We start from the raw sequence: 12,331 nt of genomic DNA, 5'->3' as shown, positions 1-12,331 counted from the left end.
AACTTAACTTTGCATTTATTACTTAGCCCACTTAAACTATTCTGATACCATAGCATAACTGCTAGCCTAAATAATACATTATTAAAGGCAAGTGAACAGACTGTAAAAAGAACAAATACTGTACACCAATTACAACAAGCATAGATAAATACTACATAAAGTTACAAATAAAGTATAAGGTCTAACTGTAGTATTAATTTTCATGCACAGAAATGTAATAATTAAATGTAAAATGACACTGTTCATTGTATAAATTTAATATAGATTAATCTTTGTTAAAGCTGTGTTTTGTTGTTTGATTTACATGACAGACAACAGCAGGTATTTATAGGTTGCTGTCACTTTAAGAGTAAGACATGCACGCACACATCGGACAGATATACATCCGAATTCTCACCTCGTTCAATTAAGACATAACTGAATGTGTTTACATGAATACTAGCTGAGAGGGGTATTTTGACTGACATAATGCGTGTATGTGACCATCCAAGTGCACTGAGGACGCGAAAGAGAAATCAATTTGGAGTTCGCGAGCTATAACGCGCCTCTCTCTCTCTCTGTGCGCGCGAGCCTTGTATGTGCGTCATGTGCGCACCGATAACAGCGCTGCGTGCGATACCGAATTAAATCCTCTTTCCTCTTCAACCACTACTAATCTGGGTTTATAATCTTATAGCCAAAATATCGCCATATAACAGAGGTAGCGTTTTTTCTTGCCACCAGTTCAGTGACCGTTTGCTCCGCATCCATCTTTACCCGTTCTCTGCGCTGCACACCGGAAAAGTCATGACCATGCGCGCCACACATGCCACTGCCTAAACTGAAACTGACTGGTCTTCTTTTTATTAGTGGTGTATAAAATGGGCAAACAGCTCTCAGATAATGGGTTGTTGTGTCCACACATGTATTTTTTTTCTTTTTTTATTTATTTATTAACTTATTATTATTTTATTTCATAAAATCGCAGCATTTTGCGTCATATAATCGCACAAGCTTGACATCGCGATTGCGATTGCGATATGATTAATCGTGCAGCTCTACCGTACATACATTTTCAATGGAGGGACAGAAAGCTCTCGGACTAAATCTAAAATATCTTAAACTGTGTTCTGAAGATGAACGGAGGTCTTACGGGTGTGGAACGACATGAGGGTGAGTCATTAATGACATAATTTTCATTTTTAGGTGAACTAACCCTTTAAAAAGTGTGTTCGACTTCATGCGGTACTGCACAAACCGAGCGGCGTTTGGCTTGAAGCAGTGCATGCCGGTTAGAAACTTTGTCTGACTTGAGACGGCGCCGATGCCACATCACTGTGACGTATGCCATGAAAGTGCCATGAGAGCGATTTGAGAACAGTCGACTGGCTCATTCTGCGCAGCTTCTCCAGAGCGGCTGCATGAGCTCTGATGATGACAGCTGCTGTTTCAAGATTGGCCAGATTCACCGATGACAAAGATCATGTGTATTTCATGCTTAATCTGTCACCTTCAGTTCTGCTAAAGCTCACAAATCTGTGTATTTATAACAGTAAAAACTCTTTTCATGTAATCTTAATGTTATATTGTCTCATTTTTATGTAAATGAACCTGAAAAAATGTCACTGATTGGTTAAATCCAACCACAGTCAAACACACCTAAACTCTACAGGATAGTGGCTCTCCAGGAGCAGGACTGGACACTCCAAATGTCATATAGGCCAGTGATCTATAAACAAACTATCAGTTCATTATTGTATACAACATTCAGCAGGTTACCTGCTTGCAGACCCGAACAGAAGGTGGAAGAGAAGTTCTGCAGCGACACGTCTACATCCGTGGTGCTGTGCAGTCCCAGCAGGCGTGGGAGCAGTGCAGCTAGAGACTGCACAAAGAGCCGGGCGCTCTGTTGATCTGCTTCCTGGTTCTTCAGCAGTTTTAGGGACAGAGCAGCTGTTCGTAGTGTACGGTGCCCAGGACAGTCCCGCGGCGTCTGTTCCTCGTCAGCCAGAGAGCAGTTATCAGAACCTATGTCGGACACGTCGGAGCGTCCCGAGTCCTTTTCCGCAGCCATTGAGTACTGGTCACACGAATCGAACTCCGTGCGCGACAGCTCCTGCTCGTCCGCACTGAAGTTACTTTCGCTGTAGCGGTGAGCCGTGTGAGCGTGTCCGAGACTCCACAGACAGGAAGTTGGTGATGTCAGGGTAGGCCAGGCCGTGGCTGCGCTGCACTACATCAGGAGGGGCCGTACTGGACGGGGCTTCTGGGGCGCCACTTTCTCGCACACATTCTGGTAGGTCTGGGCGAGGTCCCACCGCGGGCCGGCAGGAAGAAGGAGATGGTAGGCGCGGTTCCTCCCCGCAGTCCTCTGGAGTGGTCTGGCCCATTTCCCCTTCCAGAGTGGGCTGACCCACATCCCCCTCTAAAGTGGTCTGGCCTGTGTCAGTGGTGACGCTGATGCTGATGTCAGGGCTGCGTTCAGTAATGCTGGTCTCCCAGGCAGCGTTCTCAGATGAAAGCACACGCCGCTGCCAGCGGAAGTCAGCTTCGTTGAGTTCTACAGACTCACGCATTGACTCCGCCCCTTCCTTAAGCTCATCCAATCGCCGCAGCAGCATGCGAAACTGGTCTTGCAGCAGGCCACGCCCTTGACTGAGCTCATCTAAAGCACCCAATAGGGCACAAGCGCAGGAGACGGAGGAGTAGCAGGCCTCAATCCCACCCTTCATGCATGCTTCGGTTATACCATCCATTACCCTGAGATAATAGGAAAGACGGTGGAATTCATTGGTAAAAATTACTTAAGGAACAAATTTTGCATCGACACTGAAAATAATCTTGAATTGACTTGGCTTAAGATACACTTAAGGCCAATTACACTGCATCGACAGACACTGGTCAACAGCGAACAGCACATTTGGATTTGTCGGATCGTCTGTTGGCGTTTCGAGTTTGGGTTAGCCGGCGTCTGTCAGTGCAGTGTGAATTTGCCTTAAAATCTCTGGTTTTCATTGAATTAGAAACAAAATATCTTACAGTTTGAGAAGATCAAGATGTGACTTCCTTTTTGAGAAAGACCTCTTTCTTGTCTCATGCTCAATGACGCATGGACCAGCCAGGTCAAACAAGCGCTGGGGGCTTCCCACAATCTGGAGGGGGCGAGAGGAACAACATCATGCTTATTAGGACAGAAAACCTCAGTACTCAAGGTGGCGGTAAAGATACAATCAAATGTCTGTGGCATAAAATGAGATGCTTTTGTAATGTCTTTCACATTTCTGGGGTTCTTAGAGAGTCATCATAGTTGGGTATTCTTCTCTGGTGGATAAATCTTAGTCCTAGTCTGCTATGGATAGGCTTGACCAGAGTCAAATACCCCGTTGCTTTAGGAGGAAATTCTTCTTAGCAAACTTTTAGTCACAATGTTGACTTGTATTGTTCCCAGGTGCAAGAATTCATAGAATAAACATATAGTTGGAGAGAGTTATTTTTGGTTTCCAGTGAAGTATCCAGTGCATTGTAGGCAGCAGCTAAAGGCTGCAAAGAATTGTAAATATGGAGAAAACACACTACTGAATATCTGAAAAACCTCCTTGTTTGTAGTCAACATTTAAACTTGAATGAATACGGACACATTATTTTAGGCCGAACAGAGGGGAAAAACAAAGAAACTGCCGTTTCATCTAGAGGTCTGCGCAGGATGGATTTTTCAAACCCCCCTGCTCGCTCCCACAAGATTCTGTACCGCTCCCACCAAAAATATGTTCTATTTTATCCTGGTTTCTGCCCGAAAATTTCACATTTTGTCCAGTTCCTGCCTGCAAAAGCCTGTAGGAAGAGGTCTACATGGATTTTTCAGTCCCAGTCCGGTTAGATTCTGTCTCATTTCAGTGTCTATAGGCTATTTTTTCCCATTTCCACACTTCATATCTCCAGTTGCAGACATCTGCATGCTGTTATTATAAGATAAATATATTTTGCAGAAGCCCATGAGTCATTTCTTTCTCCCGCTTCCTGCACACATATCAGAATCTTCTCTCCCGCATCTGCACTCAGCAATTCAAAAGTTGTCCTGCGCCACACTCTGTTGTGTCGGGTCCCACAGTCTTGCCACGGGATTGCTGACCTCTAGTTTTGTCAGTTAATTTGGAAGAATGGGGAGCACCTTCTGTCCAACCCCATGAAGCGAAATGCTGTCCCGTACAGGTAAGAGAGCTGTTGCCATAGTGTTCCATTTACACCATAATGCTGTTTAAAGAGTAGACAAAGTACGATACAATTTTCAGTGATAAACCTGCACTTACAATAACTGTTTTATTAATAACCCTCTGTGGATCCGACTGTTCGTGGACGGGGATACAAACATGCGGAAGTACAATCTGCTGTCAAAAGTCTGTAGAATGACGCATTTTGCCTCATTCAGTGGACTTTTGCTGACAAATAAAATGGAATTTTAAACTGGTCCAGGTAACACTGAGAAAGAGTAAACATTGACAATGTAACTTTGGCTGATTGAGCATGTTGAATCACCATTGGGCAGCTGGTGAGACAGATCACTCTGATTGGCTTAGCTCAGCTAACCAGTGCACGAGAAGAAAAATGAAAGTAATGAAAGCGAGCAAAGTCAAGAGGGCAAACACAGAAGGCTCTTCCAATTTTACATCTTTATCTTACCTGAGCATCTCAATATGCAAATATGTTTCTAACGACATGTCTGTCTAGAATGAAGAGGGTGAAGACCAACTGATCAGCATGATTCATAATCAAAATGGTAAGCAAGCGCAGCTTTGTTTACGGTTTGTATATCCGCAGAACTAATTCTGTTTTTCTTTTTGAATTACGACTATAGACTACTGCCACCTGCTGGTATATAGACAGTTTTTTCCTCTCACACAGGCGCAGAACGTACATGCTAGTTGCCAGTTGAATACAGTATTTGCGGTGTGTTCAAGTGCAACTTTTTGGCCCAGAAGCTGATGTGAAGCTAGTTCTTTGATGTCTTATTTGTGAAGATCTCACCTCCTTCATAATCTTAATGGCCTCCACTCTGTGCTGAGGTGGTGGGTAGAGCAGAATACGGTGGTACAGGGACTGCAAAACAGGCTTCATGGACTCGATACAGCCCACCAGACGGACTAACTCTGCTGCAACGTAGCAGATGGTGCGAACTACTGGCCCAATCATGCCGGGAGCACTCGATGAGCAGCCAGAACCCCGGCCTTGATCCAAGACCGCTGTCCCTGGTGCCCCGTCTGAGTCCTGAGATTGCCCTCCATGGGCAGAGGTGATGGTTTTATCACTCGCTGGGTTTCCCATAATCACCACCAGAGTTGGACACAGCTGCTTCCTGTGTATAGACAGTACACACTTATGATGTATAATTACACCATGTTCCTCTCAGAATCATAATAATCACTTTGTAAGACCAAAGTAACACAAATTAAGATTATACGTTTACAAGAAATAGATGTGTTTATTGGATATTGTATAATAGTGATGCCATTTTTCTGGACATACCCTGCTAATACCTGCTAAGTTCCCATTGAAGTATGGTGGAGAATACTGTTAAAGTCTGATTAAAGTCACCATGAAATCAAAATAGGCTATTCTTATTTTTTTATGGATTATAGCAGTATTTATTATAAATGATGTATGTGTGCACATCATTATTTTGTTTAATTCATGCTCCTCATAATCTTTAATCAAAATAACTTCCCCTCCCTCTCTTCTCTTCTCTCATGATGACTGATGACGAGGGCGGGGCAACCTGTCACTCACATGAGATCCACCAATAGCAAACCACAACAATCCAAACAATTCCCCATGGACATAATCAAGTCCCACCCAACATTTTTTTTTCTCATTCCAGAAGCTGTTGTATATAAGTCACTATCGCAACTTCCATTTCATGCCAACTTTAATATTTACATACTGTACAAATAATTGAAAATATAATTAACATTTTGCCTGGTTTTCTCACTTACAGTCTAAGTTCAATACATACACATTAAGAAGTCATTTATCCACACTTACAATCATACGGAAAATGTATGATTATGGTGTTAATTTAATGCAATTAATTGTAAATGAATTAAACTTTAATAATATTTGTGCATAAGCTGAGCTATGTTTAACTAGATAAAGTGCCAACACCCTTGATTTAAACAAGTCTCACCAGATGAGGTCAGTGAAATTACGATGCAGGTGCATTGTGGGAGGACAGCTGCTCAGCATAGACAGAATACACTCCAGGTACAACAGCTGCAGCAGCTGGTTTTCACTAAAGAAAAAAAAACACACATTTCTCTCATCACATTGATAAAACACTAGCGCACTTACAAAATCATGTACAACATTTGATGACCATTAAAAAAGTACATTCTATATAGTATGAATCTATGTAATATAAATTAAATCCAGGTGTACTACATCTGTTGGCTTTGTTCACCTATTTTTCGTTTTATGAATACTCAAATTCAGACATACTACTCAATTCACGTACTGTTTATATACTCTATATAGTAAGGAAGTAGGCGTATTTGGACACAGGGTATGACAGATTTGAGTCTTGACTATATTATATTTTTACTAATCTTAGCGGTTTATGCAACCGGCCCCTGGTCCCAAGATGTGGCTTGTGTTCCTCCTTCAATGCAAGTCCATGGGATTTTTATTTTATTGTTCATCAGGCAATAATCTTAGAAAAGTATTAGCACTCCTCCCCTCAACTAGACACACGATCTGAGGCATCATTCATGCCTTTTGCCAGAAGTTTAATACTCTGAGCGATACATGAGCATTAAGATTTTGCTCAGTAGGAGCTACAGCAAAAGTGATGTTCATCTAAGCAAACACCACTAATAATAGTAATACTAATACTAGTCTACTAATAATGACTACAATAAGTTGATGACAAGCTTAAATGTAAATGTAAAAGCTTAAATGTAAAGCTTACTTTGAGACAGACTCCAGTTTGTCACAGAAAACAGTGAGCACCCAAACAACATCTTCATACAGCGCTTCAGTAGTAGGAGACACATCTGAAAAAATACATAAACATATACATAACTAACTCACTCATAACTAACCACTCATGATTTACATCATGTTCCTGTGTCGCAAAGCGCGTCTGTGGATTTGGGGCCGGGGCTATGAAGTAGGGGTGTGATCCTTTGGGGTAGTGGAGGTTTTGTTTTGTTGATTTCAAATATCAACAGTGTTTCTCAGAAATTGCTTACTGCACCTTTAATTTGGCCCAGTTCAAGACAGCATTGCATGTATCCCTCACAGAGATGGCAATACACCATTTATAACAAGTCTCAGTTAATATAAATAAATAAATGACTAACATAATAATGATTATAATATTACATTAAAGATTAATCTAAAGAAACTAAATAAATGTTGCTTATATATGTAATTCATTACATATTGAAAAGTATCAATAAAAACAGTTTGTATTTGTAAAATAGTTATGGGACAATAGGACAATAGTTATGATTTGTAAAAAAGGATCCTCTCAGAAAAAAGTTGGGAACCTTTTTATGTAGATTCCAGAACAGAGCCATTATGTTTTTACTGGCAGCTGTTATCATTAATAAATGCAATTTACTAGTTGAGCCATGAAAATGGTTGTGGTTTATCAGCAAAATGAAAATGATACGATGGATGGCTTATTGATTGCGTGTACCTTTGCGCTGGTGCGCAGGTATGCAGCGTTCCTCGCCATCAACACCCTGTAAAAATACAACCAGACTCATAACAATGACATTCTCATAACATCAAATCATGCTTAACATTCTAGAAATGATTCAGAAGTCTTAAAACGAAAAATTAGAGTATACGTCACAAGCGATCTTGGGAACTTACGCACAAAATTAGAAAAGAAAAAGAGCACGATACATGAAACTTACAGCTATGAATTGATTGCTTAGCAATTATATATATATTGCTGACTGTTAGTTCATGTTAGCTAATGTGTTAACTAATGTTAACGAATGAGACCTTATTTTATAGTATTACCAAAATATTTGACTACAGAATGCCACCACTGACCAATCACACAAGCATATTTCATAGATCTGTGTAATAAGAGGTTATAGACATGTGCATGTGACTGATAATCTCTGTAAACAGCTGTGACTCACTGTGTTTTCTTGTCTATGGCGTAGTTGTAGGGTGAGGTCTCCGAGGATCTGGCTGAGAGTGGCCCTGACCGCTGTGTTGATACTGCGTTGATGACAACTCGATATGTACGTCTCGATACACACCTGGAGACACAACGATGCAGCAGAGATTTTGAGCAACTTCTAATATCCACCATGACAAACTGCCTTTGTTCTGCTGTGGCAATGAAAGTTACCATCATTCTCGTTGATAGCAGCTGTCAATATTTTGCATGTCAAATGTGATTATTCCTCTGGTGCTCTTCAGTCAAAAATATTTTTTTTTTTAGAATTTCATTGCAATGGCATGAAAGTTGGTAAAGGTGTTGGCACTTGCTATGTTTGTGAACACACACACAAAAAATCATGGAAATGATTCGAAAAGTTTAAATGGTCCTGAAAAAAAAGAAGTCACACTTGTACTGGTCAAAAATGACTGCATTGGAAATTAAAGTGAAACAAATTTCATCTAGTGGAAACATTTGGTACTGCGCCTAAACAAATTCTTACTGAAAGCTAATTTTTTAATATATATACCTCAAATTTGGAACACAACTTATTTAGATGGCCCACACACACTAAAGCATGTTTGTGGTGTTTTCAGCATCTGCCATATCACTATTTGAGGACATGAACACATGAACTTCATCTCCAGAGCCGATCTGAGAGTCTCTTCACCAGCACTTACAGATACACAGAGAAACCCAATGCTCTTTACTACAACCCATCAATATAAAAAAAAACTGTGACAGAGACATATTACTATTGTACAGTATATACAGTACTTCCAAAATAATAATAAAATCATTAAAACTATATTTTTCTTCCATGTATTAATGTTAACTGTAAACTTTTGTCGTGCAGCACTGTTAGCGAAAAAGAAAATGAGTTGTTCATCTTCATTTGATGACATTTTAAAAGTTAATGTAATGCTAATGTTTTATGCTTTCATTTGATTACCATTTTAAAAAATTGTATTATATCATGAAGCCAGAAAAATTAAAACAGACAACACAGAATTTCTGAAAAAATAATGCATTTCATAGGGCCTTATTATTGTAAAAAGGTTAACCTCTTGAGCACTGGCCACACCCTAGGACCCACCGGTGGGTCCGCGGGGGGGTCATGATATTATTTTTTAAAAATCTATAAACTGTGAAGCACAAAACTAGTCATACATGGTATTTTTTGAAAGCGTAGAATCTCTGCTTTCTTGCAAGTCCCATGATATTTGCATTAATTTTACATAAAAGAAAATAAATTCGTTCTTCCGCAACAACGCCCCCTTGAGAAAATCAGATGAATAATGTTCATATTTCATATTTCTAGCACACAAACTCACCAAACCTAGACAAGTCACACATTAAATGAAAGCTCTCACTCTCAGGAATGTTACTGTGTACTTTATTTCACAGATCTTATACATTATAGTGACATAACAAAGAATAATTTTCAAAAGAATCACGAAAACTGAAATGACTCCTGTGAACAAGCAAACTTATGCATCATTTCTGCGCTGATAACTACATCTGTGCTCACATACTAGCCTAAAATATCCTATATCAGCTTTTACTTTAGGTTGTTTTCTTCAAAATGAGACCATTCTCGTGTGTCTGTGAGCATGCATGGCTAAACGGCACTATAATATGTCTCAGATGCGCAGATCAAAACACGCGATGCAGCGTAAAACATTTATGACAAGTATTTGACTCTCTTTGATTTCTGTCGACTTGCAATGACGTCATCACGCAGTGCGTCCTATGTCATGAAAGCTGACGACCCCCCCTCTCCATAGACACATCGATCAAGCTTCTAGACCATTCAGAGCCCGAGTTTTTCCTTTCCAAAGTTGAGGAGGTGGGACTAAAGAACACGAATCGCGTGCGCGCCATCAAACGGGTGCAGATGATGGATTTGATTGGAAGTTGGTTTGTGATTTTGGATGGCGTTTTTAGCGAATTATTGCATGCTTTTATTATCTTGCACTTGTGTTAAACTTCTGAGAGTTTTCTGTAAAATAAGACCATTTTTATCAATTTATTCCAAAGTATGTGGGTAGGGCTGTCTTTTAAGTTCAGGTATGCCTACTGGTTTCAGAAATCAAAAATGGTGACTGTAAAAGTACACTTGGAGAGTCTAACGCCTCCTTTCGATTAAAGCTAAATAACTTTTGCTTAGAAGATGTTATCAAAAAAATTCTTTTTTCTCCTGTTTATTGCCACCTAGTGGAATCAAAAGAGATTGTCTGAAGCGGCATAGACCAAACATGTCCTAAATTACAGACTCTTAAATAAAAACTTAATAAAAAAAATAATAAAAATCTGACTTTTTGTTAGTGTTTATCACAGTATTGTAAACATATAAAATCCAAAATATGCAATATTTTACCCATGTTTTAAAATTCAGAGAGTTTTCTGTAAAATGAGACCATTTTTATCTATTTATTCCAAAGTATGCGAGTAGGGCTCTCTTTTAAATTCTGGTATGCCTAATTCTGTAAAAAATTCTAAATATGCTGCAAAGCTGAATTATTCAATTGCTTAGATATGATTTTTGATTATCAAAATTTAATTAAACCATTAAAATGGAATTCAGGAAAAGGAAAACAGAAAGGGCCCTTGCACCCATGTCACCGCCACCCGGTGGCTTTAGGAAAACAGAGCAAGCTGGGCAATACGCATTTAAGCATATAAATATAGGAAGACAACGTCAGTCATTTGTATTTGCCACACTTCCTGCTACCAGCTGGTGACGCTATGACTAAATTTTGGCATGTCTTCAGGCCAGTACTCTTATTAAACGTGAAGTTTGGGGCAGATCGGACATTGTATGCCTGAATTACAAGAACTTCCTATTTTGTGGCGAAACATCGAACTTTGCCAGGCTGCCATGGTGAAAACTCTAGATCTTCGCAATTTAATGTCACTAAGGCCTTAAGGTTAGACTGACCAAATATGATGTTGATCTGATAAAAGGAGTTCAAATTTAGCAGAGAAAATTCAAAATCTATCACTTCCTGTTGGGTTTTCAGATTTTGCACCCAGGGGCTTTTTTAGGTATTGGGCTGTTTTATCTGTCTACTGAATTTCATATTTGTACGTGAAACGTAGCGTGAAGGGCGATTAATTGAAAATTTGTAGGTGCCGCTATCGAGCCATTTTGCCACACCTAATTCTGAAACCCATATCAGATGTAAATTTTCACCACTTCTGATGCATGTGCAAAGTTTCATGAGTTTTTGAGCATGTTTAAATTGTGATTCATTTCGGAGAAGAATAATTGACCTGAGCAATTACAATAGGGTCCTCACACCACCGGCGCTCGGGCCCTAATGATCCTGCTGAGCATGTGTTTGTTATGTGGAAAGGTCTCTGTTAAGCCTGTCTCTGATCAACAAAGTGACCCTGAAGTGGAATCTTTCATTAAGCAAACAGAAAGACTGAGTGCAGATCATCTGCTGTTGTGTGACTCTGTCATGCTTGGTCGTGGAAAAAGGATCTAAGACGAGGCATCTGCGACCACGATTACCTGTAACCACAGCAACGAATGACACACTGTTGGAAAATTTGTTTCATGACGGAAGTGAGATGTCGGGGGAGAGGCCGTCATGGTGTGATACTGTGACATTCTAGACTCCTAATAAAAAGCAACTACCTTACATAAAATCAAAACGCTCAGTCAAACTCATTTAGTAATCTGGACACAAACATCTGCATGTCTTTGCATTAAATAGAATATATCAAACCAAGTGCCATCTGCAAACAAAGACAGCTAGAGCTTTTCTCAGAACTAAATTCATATTTCTAACCCATTTTGCGATGTCTTTTAATCAAATGATGTCAAGGGGGTTTTTAGTGTATGTATGAAGTAGGAGTAACCACAGGCGTAGTTTATCACATTAACTCTGGACATGTTCCATTAACGTTTGGCAACCATAAATCATACAAACAGCATTTGTCTTTACTTAGATCAGTAGCTATATCAATTGTTTTACTAATTATACCTTACAAACTACCTTTTGTGAAATGCAATTATGTTATCTTGTGATACTCTGTAAACCATGGTCTGTCATGGTTTAAAACCGTTTATAAAACGGTTAGTTCCTGTCCTTGATTCTGATTGGTCAATAGCTGTGTTTTATTCACGATAAAACACGGCTATGATCGCTTCACCTAACGGTTCTG

At 39.7% G+C, this 12,331-nt stretch overlaps 1 protein-coding gene and 1 long non-coding RNA gene across 2 annotated transcripts in view; one reads left to right on the top strand and one right to left on the bottom strand.

Annotated features, from left to right (window-relative positions):
* arfgef3 (ARFGEF family member 3) overlaps nt 1-12,331 on the bottom strand; it is a 66,024-nt gene that overhangs the window by 39,917 nt on the left and 13,776 nt on the right. Inside the window, 8 exon segments of the mRNA XM_048205842.1 lie at nt 1,759-2,131; nt 2,133-2,739; nt 3,019-3,131; nt 5,002-5,329; nt 6,158-6,262; nt 6,938-7,022; nt 7,673-7,718; nt 8,130-8,252. Coding sequence (XP_048061799.1) covers nt 1,759-2,131; nt 2,133-2,739; nt 3,019-3,131; nt 5,002-5,329; nt 6,158-6,262; nt 6,938-7,022; nt 7,673-7,718; nt 8,130-8,252 — 1,780 coding nt within the window.
* On the top strand, nt 3,143-5,581 carry LOC125277457. The gene is made up of 2 exons (XR_007186903.1): nt 3,143-4,753; nt 4,879-5,581. It is a non-coding gene; the product is annotated as an uncharacterized LOC125277457 (long non-coding RNA).

The sequence above is a fragment of the Megalobrama amblycephala genome, linkage group LG10 (assembly GCF_018812025.1).
Source record: "Megalobrama amblycephala isolate DHTTF-2021 linkage group LG10, ASM1881202v1, whole genome shotgun sequence".
In the NCBI taxonomy this organism is placed as follows: Eukaryota; Metazoa; Chordata; class Actinopteri; order Cypriniformes; family Xenocyprididae; genus Megalobrama; species Megalobrama amblycephala.
The sequence above is the reverse complement of the archived record's forward strand: the minus strand, read 5'-3'. Positions and strand labels throughout refer to the sequence as shown.